This window comes from Narcine bancroftii, chromosome 6 (genome assembly GCF_036971445.1).
Source record: "Narcine bancroftii isolate sNarBan1 chromosome 6, sNarBan1.hap1, whole genome shotgun sequence".
Taxonomy (NCBI): domain Eukaryota; kingdom Metazoa; phylum Chordata; class Chondrichthyes; order Torpediniformes; family Narcinidae; genus Narcine; species Narcine bancroftii.
Window position 1 is genome coordinate 166019012 of NC_091474.1, and position 22076 is coordinate 166041087.

A 22076-nucleotide genomic window follows, 5' to 3' on the forward strand; every position below is an offset into this window, starting at 1 on the left:
AGTCCGATGCGGGACAGGCAGACACGGTTGCAGCAGTTGCAAGGGAAAATTGGTTGGTTGGGGTTAGGTGTTGGGTTTTCCCTCCTTTGTCTTTTGTCAGTGAGGTGGGCTCTGCGGTCTTCTTCAAAGGAGGTTGCTGCCCGCCGAACTGTGAGGCGCCAAGATGCACGGTTTGAGGTGATAAAATAAAATAAAGTACAGATGAAGAATGATGCAAGATACTTATGGAAATGAAAATCGATATTTTTAATCAATTCCACTTGCTCCAAGATATTTGAGAATCATGTAAAATTGTCATTGATGGAGAAATCATTTTCTGGTCCATTAAGTGAGTTAACTAGATGGCATTTTAATTTTTTTTCTTCAAAAGTAAACTATTTTCTTCATAAAATACAGAGCGTTTTCTTGAGCGGAAAAATCAATGAATACATGTTTCCCTCCTATCCATCTGTCATGGAAAGGCCAAAATATATCACAGGTACAACCGCAGCCACGTGGAAAAATTACGCAAGGCCTCATTCTGGGATGGGCGAGATTAGGTTGAACTCACACACGACTTTTCTTCCGTAGGACGCAATTCTGGCAACACTTTCTCTTCGGAAGAGTGGTGCTCATGGCTTCCCGTAGGCAAGTCTACACGACAGGGCGGGTCTGTCCCGGGAGAACCGAAGCAATCAAAGTCTCAGGTACACTTATTTATCTTTGGTCAACTAATTCCCCCCCACACATATGGTTTTGCTTTCGTTTCGGAAGCAACTGGTGCGGCCTGCAACGGGCGAGGGGAACGATGGTAATGCTTGCGGTCATCGCATGCGGAGGACGGGCTTTGCAAGCTGGTTGGGGGAACTCGCGCTGCCTCTGACCGCATGACGTCTCACAGGACCCGCGCACAATGGCCGACGGCGTTCGCGGGAACGTCCTCCTCCGGCGCCAGGCGGACCCCGAGCGTTCGCGGGAACGTCCTCCTCCGGCGCCAGGCGGACCCCGAGCGTTCGCGGGAACGTCCTCCTCCGGCGCCAGGCGGACCCCGAGATCAAAACATAATCAAACTTATCTTTATTAACTAAACCCAACTTAACCCCCTTCTAATTCTAAGTGCACGTGTATGATGTACGTGTAAGTATAAGAAAAGTTCTTTGGTTCACAGTTCAATCGCGCGTCTCCAGTTCACTGGATGCAGGCACTTATACTGTGCACAGAATTTAACATGTTTAAAGTTCACCAGGCTTTGGTGCTTGAAAAGTAAATGTTTAGTGCTTAGGAAGGTTCTTTGGAGGTTTGCAGAGAGAGTTTTGTTGTTCCAGGATTTCCACAACTGAGGTACCACCATTGGTCACCTCAGTGTCTTGCTGATGAAACTTGCCCCATCAGGGTTCTCCAGGTGATGACCTCTTTCTTTCAGGCTACCACAGAGTTCCAAGAGAAACATCAGACAGATAGCACTTCCAGCCATCCGCTGCTCTGGAGCTTTCTCTTTCAGTTTCAACAAACTTTTCCTGCTTGCTCCAGCTGTGTCCAGTCTCTCTCTCGCTTCATCTTCCAACTGCCAGAAAGACCATGTGACTCTCCCACTTGCCACAAAACCTCCACCTTCTCCAGCAAACAATAGGAGTTAGTCTTTTGCTCCCATCTGTTGTCTTAGGTAAACAAACTTCTCAGGAGTGACCTTTCTGTGCATTTTGCAGAAAGGTCAGAAGCCTTGTAAAAATGTTCAACACAGATGACCTGTCTCCAGTCGATTCATTTGATGACATCATTTCAATTAGCATCTAATTGTGGAATGTGCAAAGCATTCTCCATAGTTTCTGTAAAGTTCACTGAATATGAATTCTTCAATATTTCAAATAAGATGTTTTAAAATATGCATGTATGTAACCTACTTTAATTTTACTAATTATCTCACAAATATATATTCCATTACAATACATAAATATATAGTTTAACCTAGATGTATATAAATATTTTGGGATGATTTACTTGGCTTCAGGGTACTATTCATTAATCTTGTAGCCTGTTGGAAAAAGCTGTTACCCAGCCTGGCAGGTCCTGATTTTGACGCTGTCCCTCCTCCACCTTGATGGTAGTGGCTCAATGATACTGTGTGCTGGATGGAAAGGGTCCTCAATAGACCCTTTCAAACTGCATTGTAAAATGGGGTTAACTGGGCAATTTGCCCATTTAGCGGCCCAGTTACATGGCAGTAAGAGAGGGTCTGACCCGGTCTTCTCCATCGGAATCCAACCAGGACCCTGACCTACCTCAGGGAACCCAATTAAACTTAACTAGGTTGCGTCCACAGGCCATTTGAAGAGGAAAATGGCTGACTGAGTTACTCCATTGGTGTCAGCACTTATGTGCTAGCATCACAGGGAATCCCGTGGCTGAAGTGCCTACCATGATTGGGGGGAAGAGAGGGGTTGCTGCCGCAGGGCCTGGAGTCGGGGGAGGGGGGCACAATTGTGGGAGAGGGGTCGCTGCCACTGGGGGGTTCCCACGATAGGGGGTAGAAAGGTTGCTGCCATGGTGGGGGAGAATGGGGGGCTGCAAACTGCTGCTGCTGTGAACACCACTCTGGTTTGCAATGACAGCTTAACGTTCATGGCAGCAGGACATTGCTGAGCGGGGCGTACAATTAACAGGTTGGGTGTTGATTGATGTGGAAGGGTGACTGACTGGGGGGGATGGTGACTGACGGGCAGGGGAGACTTATTACTGATGGTTCCTGTGAGTGCATGACACGTCACTTACCACATCATTGAAGGGGTGGGATCCCCTTTAAATTGCTGGGTTGGCAATTTAATGGGTCGATCCCCATGCAATTTAAAAGGTGCTTCCACCACCTTTGCCTCAGTAACTGCATCCGGATCTCAAAAGGGCTATCCAGGTGCTGCAGTTTGAAAGCGGCTAATAATTCTTTGAGCCCTATTTAAGCAACACTCAGTAAAATCGAGGAAAGGGAGAACCCCCCAAATGATTTCGGCTATTTTGATGATCCTCTGCATTGACTTCCTGACTAATGCTTTGCTCCCATGATTTCATGTTATGATGCAACCAGAGAGGACACTCTCAATTGTGCTTTAAAATGTCAAGATAGGGGCCGGAAGCCTTGCCCTGCTCGATCACTGTAGGAGCTGCTGTGCTCCAGAATAGGTCGTCCTTTATATTTACACCAAGGAATTTTGTGCTCTTCACTCTGAGACAGAATCATTGATGTGTAACGGAGAGTGGTTGTCCTTTATCATCCTGAAGTCCACAATCATCTCCTTTGTCTTGTCCATGTTGAGACTTGAGTTGGACTCGCACCATTTTATGAGCCTCCCAACCTGCTCTCTGTAAGCAGACTCATTGTTGCTGATCTTCTGCAAACTTGATGATTTTGTTTGTCCTGAATCTAGGTGCGCTGTCATGAGTCAGGAGTGGGCCAGTGGTATGCCAGTGTTCAGTGTAAAAGGATGAGATTTTGCTACCAACCTGGTCTGTCTGGTCTTTTGGTCAGAAGACCAGAATCCAGTTGCAGAGTGGTATTGAGTCCCACTGAGAGCAGTTTGTCTGCCAGCTTTTAAGGTATGATTGTGTTGAACAGTGAGCTGAAGTTGGTGAACAACAACCTGGTGTCTGAAACATTATTCTCAAGGTGGGTCAGGACAGAGCGGAGGGTCAAGATCATAGCATCATCTGTGGACTGGTTTGGACGGTAGGCAAACTGGAACAGGTCTGTAATTAAGCCCAAGTCATTTGTGCTGACCAAGATGCTTACCTGAGTTTCCCCATATCTTTCTAAACCTTTCCTCGTGCATCTTTTAAACATTGTAATTGTACCTATATCTACCATTCTAATTAATATCAGAAATAATATTTATTTTAATTAGGCTATAATAGGTCATCTTGATGTGACCATTGGTTAATTAATATTTCCATGTTACATCTTGATTGGTGACAAATCATTTGGTAATGATTGGGAATGAATACCAAGATGGGTACCATTTAACCTTTCTGCACAGGAGAGAGGAATTGAACCCAAGCAACAGATCTGTCCTAGGTCCATGGCAGTTCATATTTGAGCAGAAGGGACTGAGTCAATTTCTGGAACATAGATTTCTTGTTTAGTGCAGTTAAAGTACAACATCGTCAGTCAACGGAGGAAGACAAGAAAAAACCTCACTTGTCAGAAGTTTGAGTTGCCAATGAGGAAAAAAGGAGGGTGATTGAGGCCCTCGTATACAAGATCAAAAAAGTACAAGATCTGGAAAATTCAAGGTACTATGGTGCCCATGAGTTTTAAGTCCCATTGTGAGCTGCTGTGTGTTCGGGACCTATTGGGGGGGAAAACATAAAAACTGGTTGGAGAAAAGGAGGACTGTTGAGAGTAGTAAAAGGAATTCGAGAGTATGACTAAAATGGGAAAGACCCTATCCAAAGTATCCCCCAGAGAAATTTGCAGATTGTATATTTTTACATTACTGTACTGAGCATGGTGAGAAGTGGGTGATATAAATAGAGGGAATGAGTAAATTATTTCCTCCTGAAAGAACCTTTTATACAGACCATCTGGAGTGTTTGCAGAAGGTATTAACAGAAAGGGAAAGATGTAATAAAACATCTTTAAGCACTGGAAAATTAAAAAAGTTTCCTACTATCTGTCAATGCACCTAATGATTTTATACACGATGATCAGATCTTCCTTCCCCCTCCTATGCGCCAAAAAGAACAAGCCAACCGTATTCAGTCCCTCCTTGTAGCAGGATATTTCATCACAGGCAATGATGTGGTGAATCTTCTCTGCCCCCTTTCCAGTGCAATCTTATTCTTCCTATTTGGTGACTAGAAACCCACATAGTGCTCTGGCTATGGCCAAATCAATGTTTTAGAAAGTTGTACCATGTCCTCCCACCTCAGTATTATATGCTCAGTCCAATAAATGCCAATATGCATTCATGTTTCCTTCAAGGTTCAGGGTTCCTTTTATTGTCATATAATAATACAGGGATTTAAGTCCAGAGATCCAGATCACTACAGAAAGAGCAGGTATGACTTATAGAAAGCCAAATCCTGGGTGAAATGGAGTTTCCAGTCAAAATTAGAAACCATGAAGGAGACCCAACAGCTGTGGCAGGGCCAAAATGACATAAACTTCTACAAAACCAAATCTGGTGCAGTAGGAGATGGAAAAGATTCACTCCCAGCCAAACTTAATACTTGCTATGCCCGATTCGACCACATGAACAAGAAAGAACCACCACTGCGTGCGCCCGTGTCCCCTGATGATCCTCTCCTGTCCATATCTGAGGATGATGTGCGGGTTGCCTTCAGGAGAGTGAATCCAAGGAAAGCATCTGTTTGGGACGTGGTACCCAGCCGAGAATTAAAATTCTGTGCTGACTACCAACATATTCACAGATGTCTTTAACATCTCCCTCTGGCAGGGCGTGGTACCCACCTGTTTCAAACAGGCATCAATCGTACCAGTGCCCAAGAAGGGTGTGGTAACCTGCTGAAATTAATATAGATCAGTGACACTCGCGTCAACAGTGATGATGTGTTTTGAAAGGCTGATGTTGAAGCGTATTGGCTCCTGTCTGAGTGGTGACATGGATCCTTTCCAATTCTCCTATCGTAGCAACAGGTCTATGGCAGATTCTATCTCATTGGCTCTACACAAAGCCCTGTAACACCTAGACAGCAAAGATGCATTGATCAAGACGCTCTTATTGACTGCAGTCCAACATTCAACACTATCATCCCCTCAAAACTGATCAGCAAACTCCAAGACCTGACCCTGTTATGAGCCCAGAGGACCCCAAAATCCAGCAGCAATAGGTATTCACCAAGACAAATGGTTACTTAAACAAAAGTTGGTTTTAATTATCTTTAAATATGAAAATAGAATCAAACTTTAACTTCTCACTATTGACTTACTTAACCTAAATTAACCCCCTTCTAATTCTAAGCGCATGTGTATGTAAATTCAGGAAAGTTCTTTGGTTCACAGTCCAATCTCGCACTCCTCCAAGTTCACTGGTTGCAGGAAATCTTATACTGTGCACAGAATTTAACATTTATTAAGTTCACCAGGCTTTGGTGCTTGAAAAGTAAATCTTTACCTCTCAGGAAGGTTTTTGTCAGTTTTCAGAGAGAGATTTGTTGTTCCAGGATCTCCACAACTGATTCCTTTTTAATCAGCCACTCCAGTGTCTTGCTGACGAAACTTGCCCCCTCAGGATTCTCCAGATGATAATCTCATTCTCTCAGGTCACCACAGAGTTCCTTCTTGTTTCTCTTATTCCAAGTGAAGCATTAGACAGCAGAAATGGATCCAGATAGGAGCCTCTTGCATGACCCAGGCTGAACCAAGAAATCACAACCCGTCTTCCAAATGGGGTTTTCCACAAGCTTGCCAGCTTGACCTGTTCCAGTCCCAGCTGCTGTTGCTGGCTGTAACACTATAGAACTGATCTCTCTCTCTCTCTTTCTTTCTTTCTCTCTCTCTCTTTCTCTCTTTCTCTCTCTCTCTGTGTAAAAGCCTGTTTGACTTTCTCTGCTTGCCAAACCACATGACCTTCTTAGAACAACTCCAGACAGTCTGTAGCTGCGACAAGATCTTTCATCTGTTGCCTTTTCTTAAACAGCAATCTATTAGTGAAGTGTCTTGGGCACTCTCCAAAACTCTTGCAAAGGCTGTGGGGCTGATATGTCTAGCATTAGCAGAGCTCCATTATTTCAAATGAGATCTGTTTTAAAGTGTTTGTACGTGCCTACTCTAACAAACTTTTCCCAATTTATCTCCCCAAAACATATCTATATACTCTGTCACACACTTTATCGAAATAAATAATAAACTAACTAAATTCCAAATTTCATTTGTTAATATAGCTTTAGCTGTGGCTCAGAAATGTATTGCAATTTCTTGGAAATTCGACTCCCCTCTACATATACCACGATGGATGACTGAAATGAATAGTTGTATACCTATGGAGGAAATCACATACAATGTAAAGAACAAATATGACGTATGTGGTACCTTTTAAGGCAGAGCTGCAAAGGAAAACAGTGACTCGCATTGTAATCAGCAAAGAACTGTTTTAATCTCTTTCTAGACCACCTTTTAAGTCATTTCCAGTTCAGCCGTTCCGAAACTGGAAATGACAACATAAAGCTCCCAACACTTTTTTCAGCCCGCGGGCTTCATCCCCAAGGTGGAGGGGGTCCGGTGCCATCTCAGCACAGGCCCCCAGGCCTTGTGGTCGGCCAGCATTACAGGGACAATTGGAACATGATGCCCTACCCCCTGGCTGCCCCTACAGTACCACCCCCTCAGAATCGTCCCCCAGGCTTTCTGGGGGGGGGGGGTGACCACGGAAATGTGGCGGTGGAAACAGCACTGGCTCAGCAGTGTCCACGTGGGTGGGTTTGAGCTGGTCCCTTGTATACAGCTTGTGTTTGCCCCCAATGTCTAATAGCAGGGTGGACTCATTTTTTTTAGCACTTTGTACAGTCTGATGTACGGACCCTGTAGCTGACACTTGTGTCGGGCAGTGGACAATCACAAAAGGTGCCAAGTCGAGATCTGTCAAGATGTGCGTGGGTGTTGAGCTGTGTCTTTGTGGCTGGGACTGGGGCCAATGCCCCCAGACGGTGGTGCAAGCATTGGAGTTCTTCCGATGCTGTGGAATTGTCACTGCTGGGCGGGGGAGGAATATCAGCTGGAACTAATAGGGGCATGCCATAAATCAGTTCAGCTGACGAAGCCTGCAAGTCTTCTTTTGGAGTTGTCTGTATTCCCCGCATCACCCAAGGCAGTGTGTCCAACTACTGTGGGTCTGTAAGATGTGCTTGCAAAGCCTACTTCAGATGTCGGTGAAAGCGCTCCACTCGCTTGTTGGTTTGCGGATAGTAGGACGTGGTGAAATGGAGCTGTGTGCTGCAGAGGTGCAACAGTGCAACCCAAAGTGGGGAAGTAAACTGTGCACCTCTGTCGGAGGTGATATGTACAAGTACCCCAAAAAGTTCCACCCAGGTAGATAAAAATGTTCTGGCACAAGTCTCAGTTGTTGTGTCAACCCATGGGTGCAGCTTTCAGCCAGCAGGTGAATTGATCGACCATAGTGAGAATGTATTTATGGCCACCCAATACAGGCAGAGGTCCAATGACGTGGATGTGTTGGAACCTTTGTGGTGAGAGGAAAATGCTGCACTGGGATGCTATAAGTTTGATTGTAATGCATATTGAGGGGTGCCACAGTCCGTGTACATAGTCAAAAAGACTTTTGCTCCATGATGTGGGTACAAGAGACTGGGCTCTTCCTGTGGAAACATCACAGAGTAGGGTAGTCCTATCTGGGCCCATTTCTGTTTCTTGCAGCTGAAGTCCTGTGACTGTGGTCTGGGAAACTTGCACCTTTGCATCCTCCTGTTTGACCTTGGCCAAACTGTTCAAGTCCAGGCCCCCCATGATGGAGCTGGTCTCAGGTCTGGAGTGTCTCAGGTTGTCTTTCCATGACACATGCCGAATGTCTGATGTGAACTCTGAGACAAAAGACAGATGTTGTTGTTGTCTCAACATCCATGGGTCCGATATTTTTCGATGGGACTAAGGTGAGGGATTTGTGGTCAGTGAATGCAATGAACTACTGTCCCTCTAGGAAATTCACTCCCAGGATCGGTTGGCGTGCAGCCACTATAGTGAAATCCCACCTGTAAGCCGAGATTCCTAGTAGCAAATGGACTGACCTGGTACTGCAGCTGGGTATAGGCGTCCCAATTGCCATGAGTAGGTTGGACTGCTTAGTCAGGGCTTCTTGTTCAAAGGCATTTGGTGACAGGATGCTGCGTTCAGCTCCCGTGTCGACTGAAATCCTTCGGAGATTTGGTCAACAGCGCAGAAGAGGCCTGTGTGTTTGCTAACCGCCATGGCCATTATTGGCGGCTGGTGGTGCTGTTTCCCTGGATGTCAGCTGAGAAAGTGCACAATGGGACGAATCTGCGTGCATTCTGGCCCCACCTCCTGTGGTAGAAACACCATCATCCCGCTGCTTGCCTTTGGACCCTTCTGCCTGTCATGGGGTTGTGGCAGTTGTCAAAATGGACTGTTGCAACAGAATTTTTTGAAACTCAGTATAGTATGTCCGCTTTGTTTTCCACAGCCTGAGGGTCAGAAAAGTATGTGTTAGGAGGTGTTCTAAGTATGCAACCTTGAACATTAGGCACTTGGAGTGTCCGTCGGCTAACGCACACATTTCGGTCATTAACTCAGAGGGGAACGTCCCCAGGTTTGTCTCGATGTAGGAGATACATGCCTCTCTCCAGCTCGGTCATGGTAAAATTTCGTAGGAAGGTGGGCCTTAAAAGCCTCATACTGACCTTCTGGAGGATTGCTTAGGAAAAGTTCAACTTTAGTGGCCAACTCTTCGTCTAGTGATGTGACGACATGCCAAAATTTTGTAGCCTTGCTGATGATATTGCGGAGGTTGAATGGTGCCTCCGCCTGAATGAACCACTCACGTGGTCTGTGTGGCCAGAATGCTGGCAGCTTAATGGCCAACGCGCTCAGAGCTGGTTTGTTGGCCATTGTGTTGGGCTCAGAGGTGTCTGAACCGTTGGGGTCACCAGTGTTGTGCCTTTTAAGGCAGAGCTGCAAAGGAAAACACACTCGCTTTGTAATCAGCAAATAACTGTTTTAATTTCTTTTTAGACCACTTTTTAAGTCACTTCTGATTCGGCAGTTCTGAAACTGGAAATGAGGTCATAACACTCCCAATGCGTTTCTCAGCCCGCGGACTTCATTCCCGAGGTGGAGGTCTTTCTGCGCCATCTCAGCGTGAGCCCACGGGACTAGTGGTCGGCCGGCATTACTTTGAACATGAAGCCCTGCCCCCTCTGGCTGCTGCTACAATGTATTTATTTAAAATATGGCAACCATATTTAGATTCTATAGGGGCCCAAATATTATAATAATAAAAAAACAATAATAGGTGGTATTATTATAAAATATAAGTGACCTCCCCAATGAGGATTTTTTAAAAACCCAACTGTAAGCCCTGATGGTTTACTGATTTATATTGTGAAGGGGGTGGGGAAGAGTTGTTGTGTTTTGTAACAAAAAGTTTATATATACATTTTGAAAATGTAAAATTTTGTGAAAAAAAAAAATAAAAAATTTGAGTACAGTCTGTACCCGTTTGTTGCCTCGGTTCTCTCCACAGTTGAGAATGGTTGCAACTGGTACTAGCTCTTAAAGTGACAGTCACTAAATGAAATGGGAGCATGTATGTAAATGCACGCAGCATAAGAAATAAAATTCATGAACTAGTAGAACAGCTACAAATTGTCATGTTTAATGTTATTTACGTTTCAATTAACAACCAAGAATATTGGTAGAACTGAGTCATTGGATGATGACTGTGCTTGAGATCAAATAATTTCTATGTAAAAACCAAAGACTGCATGATCAGAAATCAATATTATGTAAAAGTCTTTGTGATCCTGCTGAATACACTGATAATTGGGAGTTGTTGTTCATCAAAACTTACTTGTATGTGAGGAGAAAACACAGGTTATAAAAATTTACTAAACACTTCACAGTTTTTTTAAGTGTGAATGTTTCTTGTTCTTGAAGGATATTGGTTTTAGTAGCACTTGTGTAGCACATGAACCTGCAGGCTCATTCGTAGTTCATTGTTCTAGTGGTTTGGAGGGGGTTGGGTGGGTCAATGTCAGTAAGAATAAGGCGTAATTGCTATTTGGACTCGTTGACAATACATTCTAACACAGAATGTAGTTAGATTTTTTTTCATGGGGATGTGAGTTCTTGCTTGGAATTTCTATTCTACTGTGACTAATACAATGAAAGAGCATTAAATGAAATATTGATAGAACAGAGTATCACGTGCACCTTGCTTTAATTTATTCCTATTAAAAATTTTACATTCAGGAAACTTGAGACATTAGCTGTTGTATGTAATAAAATGTACATGAAGGATCGCCTACGTCATCACACAGAACTGCACTAAAGCCTTGAATCTGTCCCTCAAGGTCTTTAATATTGTTTAATATTCAGTTCACATTGTGCTTTGTGCAGAGGCATGAAATGCAACAGAATGAAGATTTACCCACAGGATTGCAGTCGGCTGATCACAGTCACTATTCTCCAGGGTTTGCCTTGGCAACAGGAAGGTTGCTGGGATACAGTCCTATTTGAAGAGGGACAGACACACAGCAGGATCACTCGTGTCATTGGGAATGCTTTGGGTCTCGATTACAGATCACTTTTTTTTCATGCAGAGTTAAACATTCAAAAGGTTTGGTTCTTTTGGGAATCTTCTATTGCATTGTTAGCAGTTTTTTTAAATCTCACATAGAGCACTTCAGTTAGTAATTGTCTTTGTTGGAGGGATATGATTTTTGCCGCAATGCACCTTACAATGATTCAAAATACTGGTTGCACTGAAATAGAAAATAGGGCTCCAATAATACAAGTGTCAGTTCTACCTTTTTCTTGGGACATAGATTAGGATAGAAATAAACATTAATATTTTAGTTATTCAATTAACTAAATGAGGTTTAAAGATTTTAGCATTTCTCATTAAATGCAATTTCATTGATGTAATTGAGGATTGTTGAATATCATCCACCAAGACTGAAGAGAAGTATTAAATAATACAACATCATGAAGAGAGCTTCTGCTTCCTCAGGAGTTTGCGGAGGAGCTAGTGGAGTTGTTCAAGTGAACCAGTACGGACTTGAAGGGCCGACATGGCCTGTTTCCGTGCTGTAAACGGTTATGTGGTTATATGGTTATATGCAAAGACTGTTAAAATAAAGTTCCAATATTCCAAGTTAGGTCTGCCTATTTCCCTGAAATACACAAAAATTGATGTTGGTCAACAGATTTGAGTTTTCTTTAAGTCCCAATCAGATGATACAAATTAATAAAAGATGTACTAATGCGTTACAATATTTGTCCATTGGTATCTTGTTTTGCTATCAGGATCAAATTTATGTTTATTGTTTTAGGTACCAACATTTAGTAATGGAGGGTTATTTTGTGAGCAGATAGGTAGCACCTCATATGCAGTGCAACAGGTAAGACACAGTACAAAAGTAGAGTTATAGAGTTTGATCAATTGTTATGAAGCAAAGGCAACATTTTTACTCTTTTCAAGTTAGTTCAGCAGTCTGATAACACTGGACAATAAAATATTTCAAATAGTTTTCTTCCTGGGGAAAAAAAATGGGGATTATGATAGACAACTTCAAACTGAACACAAAGATAATTTCAGATTTGTTGTATCATGCAAGAAGTTGGAAAAACATTTAACTTTTTTTGAATTTAGCATGTTTAATTGTGTAATGATTCTGACACATTGCATAAGTTCAACTGACCTAAAAATATTTTGCCACTGATTTTTGTTTGTACTAAACATCTGATGCCTCTTATGTCAGTGTCCAACAATAGTCTGGCAGCATTGATGTATTCTGGTTGACCTGATACTGCTTTTCCACGGTCACAATGTCCTGGTGAAAACTTTCACTATGTTCATCACTGACCACACCAAAATCAGCTGGGAAGAAGTCCAAGTGTGAATGAAGAAAATGAATTTTGAATGTCATGTTGCTGTTGCCCCATGGTTTTATATGCTTGAAGAAGACGTAAGATATGACAGGAAATCACAAAAATAGGTTATATCTTTAAAACAAAAAGTGGTATGCGAGAGGAAAATTTTAAAGTGATTTTCGTGATCATTTGCCTAAAATCCATAAAATGCACCTAAAAGTGTTCAGGATGCAAAATCTTAATTGTCCAAAGTAATGTGAAACTGTCCTTGAATCTGGAGGTGTATGATCCTATTGTGAATCATCATCTTGGCAGGAATGGGAGTGGGGCATTTGAAGGGAATATGGTCAGGGTTGGGTGAGCCTTAAATTTGTTGACTACTTCTCCGAGGCAGCAGAATGTATAGCAGGAGTCAGTGGAGGGAAGGGGTATTGTGTGATGGCTAAGTTCCCGGAAAGTAATTACTAACGTTGATGTTTGTGAACAAATATGTGCAATGACAGTGCAACGCGGTAGGCACAGAACATACTCCTATTGTTCCTGCTCTTCTCTTTTTCTGGGCAAGTTATAAAGTTGCTTGATCCTCTTAATTAAGCACCATCATCATCTCCAGTGTTCAAGATGAGCTCATTTGTTGAATCATAATCACACTCTTGGCCATTGTATCTAATTGGCTCATCTCTGCTGAGGTAACCCCACTGCTGATGCAAATACATTTTTTTAAACAAAAATAACTATATTTTTGAAAAGTAGAACCTATTATTTTCTATGCATTAAGTGGTTTTATCTTAAATTTCATATTTTTGTAGCGAATTGCTTGGTAATATTTTTACAGAAATAATTTTATCAAAGACTTTGCCTCATGCCGATCAGTCATATCAATGTATGTCTGTAACGGATGTGTTGATAATATTTGAAGTTAACATAAAATTATATATCTTAGTTTATATAGTGGGCTTGGTTACAGGGGTACACACACCACAGTGCATTTAACAAATACTATGACATTAAGGAAGAACAAGAACAAACTTGATGATCTAAGTGGCTACTTCCGTTCCTTTATCTTGTGAAGATGTTAGTTTGGAAATGCCAAGTTTAGCAGACAAGCCAATAATGGAATTAAAATAGATCACCATGAATGTCAGGACAATGTGTGCTTGAAGGGAACAGTATGGGATACATTCAGCTTTGTGCAAGCAGTGCTGCAAACCCCAGATCCATTTGAGTGACAGATGGAAGAATTTGCAAAATCAAATGTTGGAAAAGGGAAGGTTTAGCAAAACAGACTGAAGCTGTGTGATGTCTGGTCACATGGGAAGAGAGACATTTTTGGATCAGAAGACTGCAGGAGTGGAGAAGTCGAGACCCTGTGGCACCCACAAGGGTAAAACAGTAATCTATAGAAAGAGAGGAAGATACTGGTCTGCACTGTATTATCCTTAATTCCTTATCATAGAAGATATCCTGGAAACTCAGGAGAAAATCAGTAATCTCTATAAAAAGGGAAATACTGGTCTGTACCATATCACAGTAGCCAGAACACTGGTGTTAGACCCATGTGAAACAAGGGGTGGAATTACAGTAACCAGAATAGGAGCTGGGATGTGACTCCTAACAAAAAGGGACTACAGAAATAAATGGATTTCAAAAGGGAGACCACTTCTCGATTGCTCTTTTGAAGAGAAAAGTCGCAGCCTCATAAAGGAAAGAAACTCCAGAATTCTTAAGAAGCTAAGAGGGAGTTGAAGATTACCAGTGTGAGTGTTTAAGTCGACATTTCTTCCTGGGAGGAAATATCTCAACAAGATTTGTGAGTTTGAATTGACTAAGGACTAAGTCAGCGTAACAAACACTTCATTACTGCTTTAAGCAACAATTTAAAAGAACTTGATGTTTCATAATCACTTCTGAACTACAATTTAATAGACCAAGTTTAACAAGACTTTAAAATACTGGGCTTTAAAAATAACTTTTCAGACTCGAGTTTAAACTGAAATAGTTTGGACTTTAATACACACACACATTTATACAATTACATTTGTGCATTGTGGGGATTTAAGTTTAGAATTAAGTGAGAACTGTTATTAATAGTTAATAAAAACTATTATTTTGAATTTACCACTGACTGTTGAATCTTTAATTGCTGTTCCTTGGATGGATTAACGGGGATTGGTTAGCTCGTAACAATGACTGATTAAAAAAAGATAATAAACTTGCATTTCTGCACCACTTTTTTGTTTAGCCAAATATTTTTTAAATACTTCTGTTGTTGCATTGTAAGATTTTTTGTTGTGGATTACGATTTAGATTACAGTGAAAATTATATTCAATTTGAATGCATTTTGCATGGCAGAAACAAAAATAATTCAAAATTTTACACTACTTAGTGGACATGCTATAAATTAATACATTTTTAATGTCCTCAGAATGGGAGAGAATGTGGATGCACTGATCTGTTCATTTGGTTAGTATGTATGAATATTATAAATGCAGAATCATGCCAGAATCTTTGTTTCAGATAATTCTTCAGAAATGATAAAATAGTATTCATTCATGAAGTGATGGACAGAAACTTGCTGGAAAAAAAATTTGCAAGAACAAGCAATTTGATTTCCTTTCTCAATTACAGATCAACATTGATTAATTTAACAGAAATTTAAACAAATGACTAGGGAAAACTTATGAACACATAGTTCTCAGTTACAAATGTCCATTACCTACTACTTTATCTAATGATGTTTTTCTTTGGAACCTTTTAGAGCTAGCAATAGGCCAATGTTTTAGAGAAGATTATATTAAGTTTTAGTCATTCAAATGGCCTTGTTCAGTGGCACTCTGGATAAGTAGATGTTCTGATCTGCTACATTTATAAAAAGATTTGATGGCATTTTTGTAGAAAGTTCCCTGAGCTAATCAAATGGTTTTCAAGGTTGGAGGTTCATGTATATTTCTAGCATTTCTTCCTCAATCAATATGCAAAAAGCTGATTGACCAAAGTTTCTTTTCATTGTTTCTAGAGCCATGTTGTTGGCACAATGATTGCTCCATCTTCTATGATCATGGAATCATATGGTGGAACTCTGCATTATAGCCGGCTCAAGTTTAAAAAAAAAAATGGCATTTTTTGCCTTTTATGGTGATGACCTAATAGGTAGATCCCGCGGTTCCTTTATGCATAGCTGAGTTGGGAGCTGGCTTCCAGAGCTGAAGGAGGCGGAGTGAGTGGTGCAGTAGTGCCACCCACTACCATGATGTCAAACATGCACACCAAGAAAATGTCCTATGGTAAGCACTGAAGTTGCAACCCCTCCCCTGTTAAAACTTCCAGGGCTGCAGTGGTGCCGGAGCTCACCGGAGCACCGTTCCAGCAGCTCACCGGGCTGCTTCGGTGGCTCAAGCGGAACCAGTGGCCGTCTTTATTACCTATCATCCCCCATGCAGCTGGAACTGCTCTGACTTGGGGGAATTAATGGTAATGAAGATGGCCATTGGTCCTGCATTAAAACAAAAAGAGGTTCTTGTTCTTTGAGGCTCCTCCTTCCAGCTCTTCTGCATGCTGCTGCCCCTCCAGCATGTTGAGCCCGGCTCTTCATTCTCCTCTCTCATCCATTTCCACTCCTCATCAACCTGAGGCTCACCTTGGTGGGTTCCACTGTGCTCTTGTCTGCCTCCTTCCCAGACGGCTTGGGTGCCGTTGGGCTGCTTCCCATCATCTGGCCCCATCTCTTTTCCTTTTATGTGATGCTCCTTGAATCCCACTTCCATGACCTAGCTTTTGATTATCTGCCCTGACATCTCCTCTAGTAGATTAGTTATACTTCATTGTTAGTGCTCTTTTGATAACACTCCCTTCCCCCCCCACCCCCGATTTGTGTGTCGAAGATGGTTGCTTTGTTGATATTACCACTTCTCATTATATTTAGTCTGTATTGGCTCAGGTCTCACTATAACACTCATTCTTGGCATTTTAAAGTATCTAAAGTTTTGAAGAGAATTGGAAATCGAAAAAAAAGATTACTTCTGCTTGGGATGGGAAGGAGCACTTTCTATTTGTCATGAACAGAATGAGGTTAGAAAATGTTTTGTGCAGCAAATTATAATGGCATACAGGGCTTTCTCAGTGAAATTAGTAAAATACAGATCACTTTACCTTAAAGCAGAGGATAATATAGGGTACTATAATTTGTTATACATGGGTGTGAGGAAAAGATTGTAGAGATCTAATGGGTCAGGTGGTCTTAGCGTGAAATTTTGTTGCTCGGAATGTGACATGCGCTGGGTTGCTAATTCGTAATTTTTTTTAATGCAGAGTTGAAATTTACGTTCCTCATTTTATGATGCAGGATTCCTGTTTGACAGTGATGACAGAAATGAAAATCAAAGCATCAAGATGAAGTACTCCAGTGTAGGAGTTTAGAAACAGTTACTTTTTGATTATTGTAGGAGTTTAGAAACAGTTACTATTTTAATGGAACTTAGAAACAATTATAGAAGGTAGAAAAAGCAAGGAAATAGCTAAAATGTTCTTTGTGTAAAGTGGCGCATGAAAAAGTAGAGATAAGATAACAGGAATTTAAACAGATATAGAAATATGCACGTACACACAAAGGGCTTGTTTAATAGGGGGTGGGGAAAGGAGGTGTGAGTACGGGATAGGAGAAAGTCGGAGTCAGTCAAGAGTCAGGCAAATAGGGAAAAGTGCCAAACCAATCCAAGAAGGAAAAATGTAAGGGGAGGTGAATTGAAAAATGTATAAAAACAAAGAAGCTTCCCGCCCTCGGTGTACTTTCCCGAGGTAGGGGGAGAGTACCCAACCTTGCAATGTTGTAAATGTAAATAAATGTTCTTTGTTCTCAACTTTTGTCTCGAGCATATTTTGTGAACGTGAAGGCACTTCTCACACCAGGGTGCAAGAATAAGCATGTAGTTGAGTTTTCACTTTAGGATAGTTTATTGTCACATATACCAAAGATGCATTGGTAGAGTTAGTTTCGCAAGTAGACCAATTAGACATCAAGTAAGACATGGTATAAAATTTCAAAGTTTAGATTTATTGTCAGAGTGCACACATGACATCATACAACCCTGAGATTCTTTTTCCCGTGGGCCAGGTAGAATTTCTACTTATCGATAGTGCACAAGAAAGTACTCAAGAAAAGGTACAGATACAAAGATAAGTGTAAACAAACTGTGGGATACAGGAAATAAATATTCAATAGTAAATAATGTGCAAAGTAAGAGTCCTGAAATGAGTCTGCTTAGGTTTGTTGTTTAGGAGTCTGAATTGTGAGGGGTAGCAACTGTTTCTGAACCTGGCAGTACAAGTTTTGTGCCATCCTTGCCTCTTTGCTGATGGCAGCAGCAAGAACAGAGGACATCCTGGGAAGTGTGGATCCTTGATGATTGCTGCTGCTCTCCAGCGGCCACGTTCCATGGAGTTTTTCTTAATGGTATGGAGAGTTTTGCCTGTTATGTATTGGGCTATGTCTCCTACCTTTTGCAGGCCTTTCTGTTCAGAGGTATTGATGCCCACATGCCACAGCCAGATAACACACTTACGACTACATATACTGTATGTAGAAGTTTGCCAGCATTTTTGATCTCATGTCACAATAGTCCACAATCAGCTCCTTGGTTTTGGTGACGTTGAGGGCAAGGTTGTTGTTAGCACACCATTCAGCTAAATTTTCAAATTCCCTCCTGAATGCCCCTTTTTATACAACTTACTACTGTGGTATCATATCGTCAGCAAATTTGAAAATGGTGTTATTTTTATACTGAGCCACACAATCATCGATGTACAACGAGTAGAACTGGGGGCTAAGAAAACAGCCAGATAATGCTCTGGTACTGACGGAGATTGTGGAGGAGATTTTCTAACCAATCCTCACAGATTGAGGTGAGGAAATCCAGGATCCAATTGCACAGTAAGGAATTGTGGCCCAGGCCTTGGAGTTCGTTGATCGGTTTTGAGGGGATGATGGTGTTGAATGCCAAACTAGTCGATAAAGAGCATCCTGATGAATGCGTCTTTGCTGTCCAGGTGTTCCAGGGTTTTGTGTAGAGACAGTGAGATGGCATCTGTCTTAGACCTGTTGCTGTGGTAGAAAAATTGGAACTGATCCATGTCACCTCTCAGACAGGAGCTGACATGCTTCAACACCAGCCTCTCAACACACTTCATCACTGTGGATGTGAGTGCCATTAGTCGGTGGACATTTAGGCAGGTTACCACACTCTTCTTGGGCACAAATTTGATTGAAGCTTGCTTGAAACAGGTGGGTATCATGCCCTACTGGAGTGGGATGTTGAAAATATCTCTATATATTGGCAAGTTAGTCAGCACATTGTTTTCAGTACTAAGTTGAATATTCTTTCTGGTCAGGATGCTTTCCTTGTATTCACTCTCCTGTAGTGTAGAGTTACATAGAGAGAGATTAGTTCAGGAGTCTGATAATAGCAGGAAAGGAACTGAGAAATATTTATTGGGAGATTTTAAAAAATTGAATAGTCTAATCTATACCTTGTACTAGTTGTTGATAGTGTTGTGAAGTGGCCTTTCATAACAGGAAGTCTGACTGCTCATTCATACCTTGAATAATGTATAAAAGAGATCCTCTTGGATAATAGTAATTTGTCTGAAGCTTCCCTGCTTTCATTTGATGGGATAGTGTCTGCCCAGGCTGTTGCACTGAAAGATTATGAATTATCATTTATGAATTCCATTGGTGGTTGCCAATAGCAAATACTTGTTAAATCTTTGAAGGCAAACTGTTACCATATGTCCAACTCACCTGCTTAATTGTATTTTAATACTTAATTTGATATTCATTAATTTATTTTAAATAAAATTGCTTCATTGCTTTTATTAGTAATGTGCATCTATATTTGGTGAAGTATAAGTAATAAGTCTGAATAATTTATCTCGCTGAGTACTGATGACCTTTTGCAGCTGGAAAATGTTATAATTACACCATTTGTAGGTGCTGATATACTAATGATTCCAATCTTTTGTGCTAGGAATTCAGTAATGTATGTGAATTCTTCTATTAAAGAAATCCCACTCTTAAATTACCCAGGATACTTTGAGAATTGAGACAGGAGCTGGTACTGTATTAAGAAGTCTGCCCACTGGTTGGCCACCAAAACAGTCCAATCTGCAGGTGGTGCTTGTGTCACGTATGGACAGTTCCAGTGAGAGAGAGGGGGAAGAAAGCAAGCAGCAGTGACTTGTATGCGCTGAGTGATCTCCAGTTCTTCTGAACTCTTTTAGTAATAAACTTTCAGTGACATGTTATTGCACAGCACATCGGTATGAAAAAGATTGAAGGTTATGAGGAAGTTGGCAGCTACAGAGCTGATTTCTGCCAGAATCCGGTGGCAGCTCGTTTGATCTTGTATATTTCCGAAATGATTCAAGATGATACCTTTTGGGAGCTGGATTAGACAGACTGGCACTGGCTGGAGCGATGCCAAGATGTTTGGGAAGGGTGCCATGCTGAGAGAGTGCAAAGAAAAGCAAGCAATACTTGGCACAGCTGAATTGAAACTGCCTCCTTTTGTTAGCTTGCTGTGGTTTATTTCTCCTCCTCTCCCACCCTCTTCTAAACCCCCACCCTCTCGCTAAGGAGTGACATGCCATGGGGCAAAATTTCTGCTACAGGACTGAAATCTTGAACTTTTGTTTTCACAGGCTCGGGGAGTGAATGGTTAGTGTGACCAATAATTTGTGTCCTGATTGTCCTTTTCTAACTGGTAAATTGTTAAATTGTTACTTTTAAGTGTAGGAGAATGTGTGAGCCTAATATACTGATTGATTATTTCTATTTATTATTGGAAGCAGATCTGGCAGCTTGAATGAATTTCAGAGCGGCTGCATGGAAAAATGGCGATAGATTGTTACAGGCAGGATAGAGAAGGGAGTGCTGTTTGGCATGGAGTCTGCACTTCAATATGTAATAGCAACAATTGAATGAATGTTGTCCAACAATGACTGGGATCGATTTTCCATGTCAAAATTCCTACCTTACATTAATTTTATCTTTGACAAAATCCCAAATAGTTTTGTAATCAACAATGTGCTCAGTATTTTCTCCATGAGTTTTTGACTTCATTTGCTTAAGAAATAGTAGTGACCAAGTGCCAAATATCCTGCATGCTTATTGTATTATATGGTTATGATATTGGGATGAAAATGTGGTTGCTCTTTTTACTGGACCTGAACACTTAGGCCTGTACTCAGATTTATGAATGATAATAAAATTATATTTCTTCAATTTCTATTGTTTGTAATCTCATCATGTTATATCAAGAATAATTCTTTTGATCTTGATGTAATTGAGTAGATTGTTCAAAAACTATTTTAGTTAAAATATAAAAAAAACTGTTTAAAAATTAAAGTTGAAACTCAACTGTGTTTTAAAAGGCATTATATCTTCATAACAATGTAAAATTAGTGAAAGGCAATAATTTTTAACTTGTATTTTCATAATTATTTATTAGCTCATGCAAATAGTACAGCAATATTGATTTAGCTGAATGTTTTATTGGGTTCACAAACTAATGATTTTCTATACTTTTCAAGAATATACAGAGGACATCAGTATAAGATGACGGAAAGTTTAAGGGAGAATTCAACGTCAAGTTTCTTATATAAAGAGAAGTGGGTGCCATGAATGCATTGCTATGAGTGATGCTGGAGGCTGGAACAATAGGGACATTTAAAAGACCTTAAGACAGGATCAAGATGCAAGAAAGATAGAGGGTTATGGATATGAGATCAGGAAGCTTTAAATTGTTGAGTCGGTTTATATGGGTTGGCACAACATCATTGGCCAAAGGGCCTATATGGTGCTCCAATGTTCCAAGTTCTTTGTAATTATAGCCTGTTAGTATTGGCTTAAGTTTTGGGTATGAAAATTAAAGGCATGGGATTTTGTAAGTTAAATAATTTTAAAAATGTAAAAAACATTTTAAATTTAGGCATATAGCATGGTAACAGGCCCTTCCGGCCCATGAGCCCGTGCTGCCAAAATACCTGAATTAACTCCCAACTCCTGTTTGTTTTGAAGTGTGGGAGGAAACCCATGTAGACACTGGGAGAAGGTACAAACTCCTTACAGACAACACTGGATTTGAACCCAGGTTGCTGATGCTATAATAGTGTTGCACGAACCTCCACGGTAACCTTGCCATCCATAATTAGAGTGGAAAGGGGTAAATTCCTGTAGAAGCAGGAATTTCTGCAGTTGGGTACAGCAAAAATTGTTTGGAAATCCTGGCTAATATTTGTAAATTCTAATCTTTTTATAAATGCGATGTATCAAATTCTTGTTTTGTTAGCCCATATTGATAGAATTACAACATTTTTTTGCATATCTATTTGTTCTGAAAGAGAGAAAGACATTATTTATAAAAGCAGTCAGATAGGGTTGAGCCTCTATTTCTTTGTTTTTAGACTGTTTTGAAACTGAAATGAATCAAGATTATGATATTTGTATAAAGGAAAATTATTTCACAAGATTCC

At 41.0% G+C, this 22076-nt stretch overlaps 1 protein-coding gene across 5 annotated transcripts in view; it reads left to right on the forward strand.

The window, feature by feature from the left end:
* Positions 1-513: 513 nt before the first annotated feature.
* msraa (methionine sulfoxide reductase Aa) overlaps positions 514-22076 on the forward strand; it is a 328025-nt gene continuing 306462 nt past the window's right edge. The window contains exon 1 of one of the 5 annotated variants that reach the window (XM_069886610.1): positions 514-686. In XM_069886610.1, coding sequence (XP_069742711.1) covers positions 614-686 — 73 coding nt within the window. In that variant the 5' untranslated portion in view covers positions 514-613. Of the gene's footprint in view, positions 687-878; positions 1117-20133; positions 20260-22076 lie in introns of those variants that run through there. The other 4 variants (XM_069886609.1, XM_069886611.1, XM_069886614.1 and 1 more) reach the window with 4 other exon arrangements.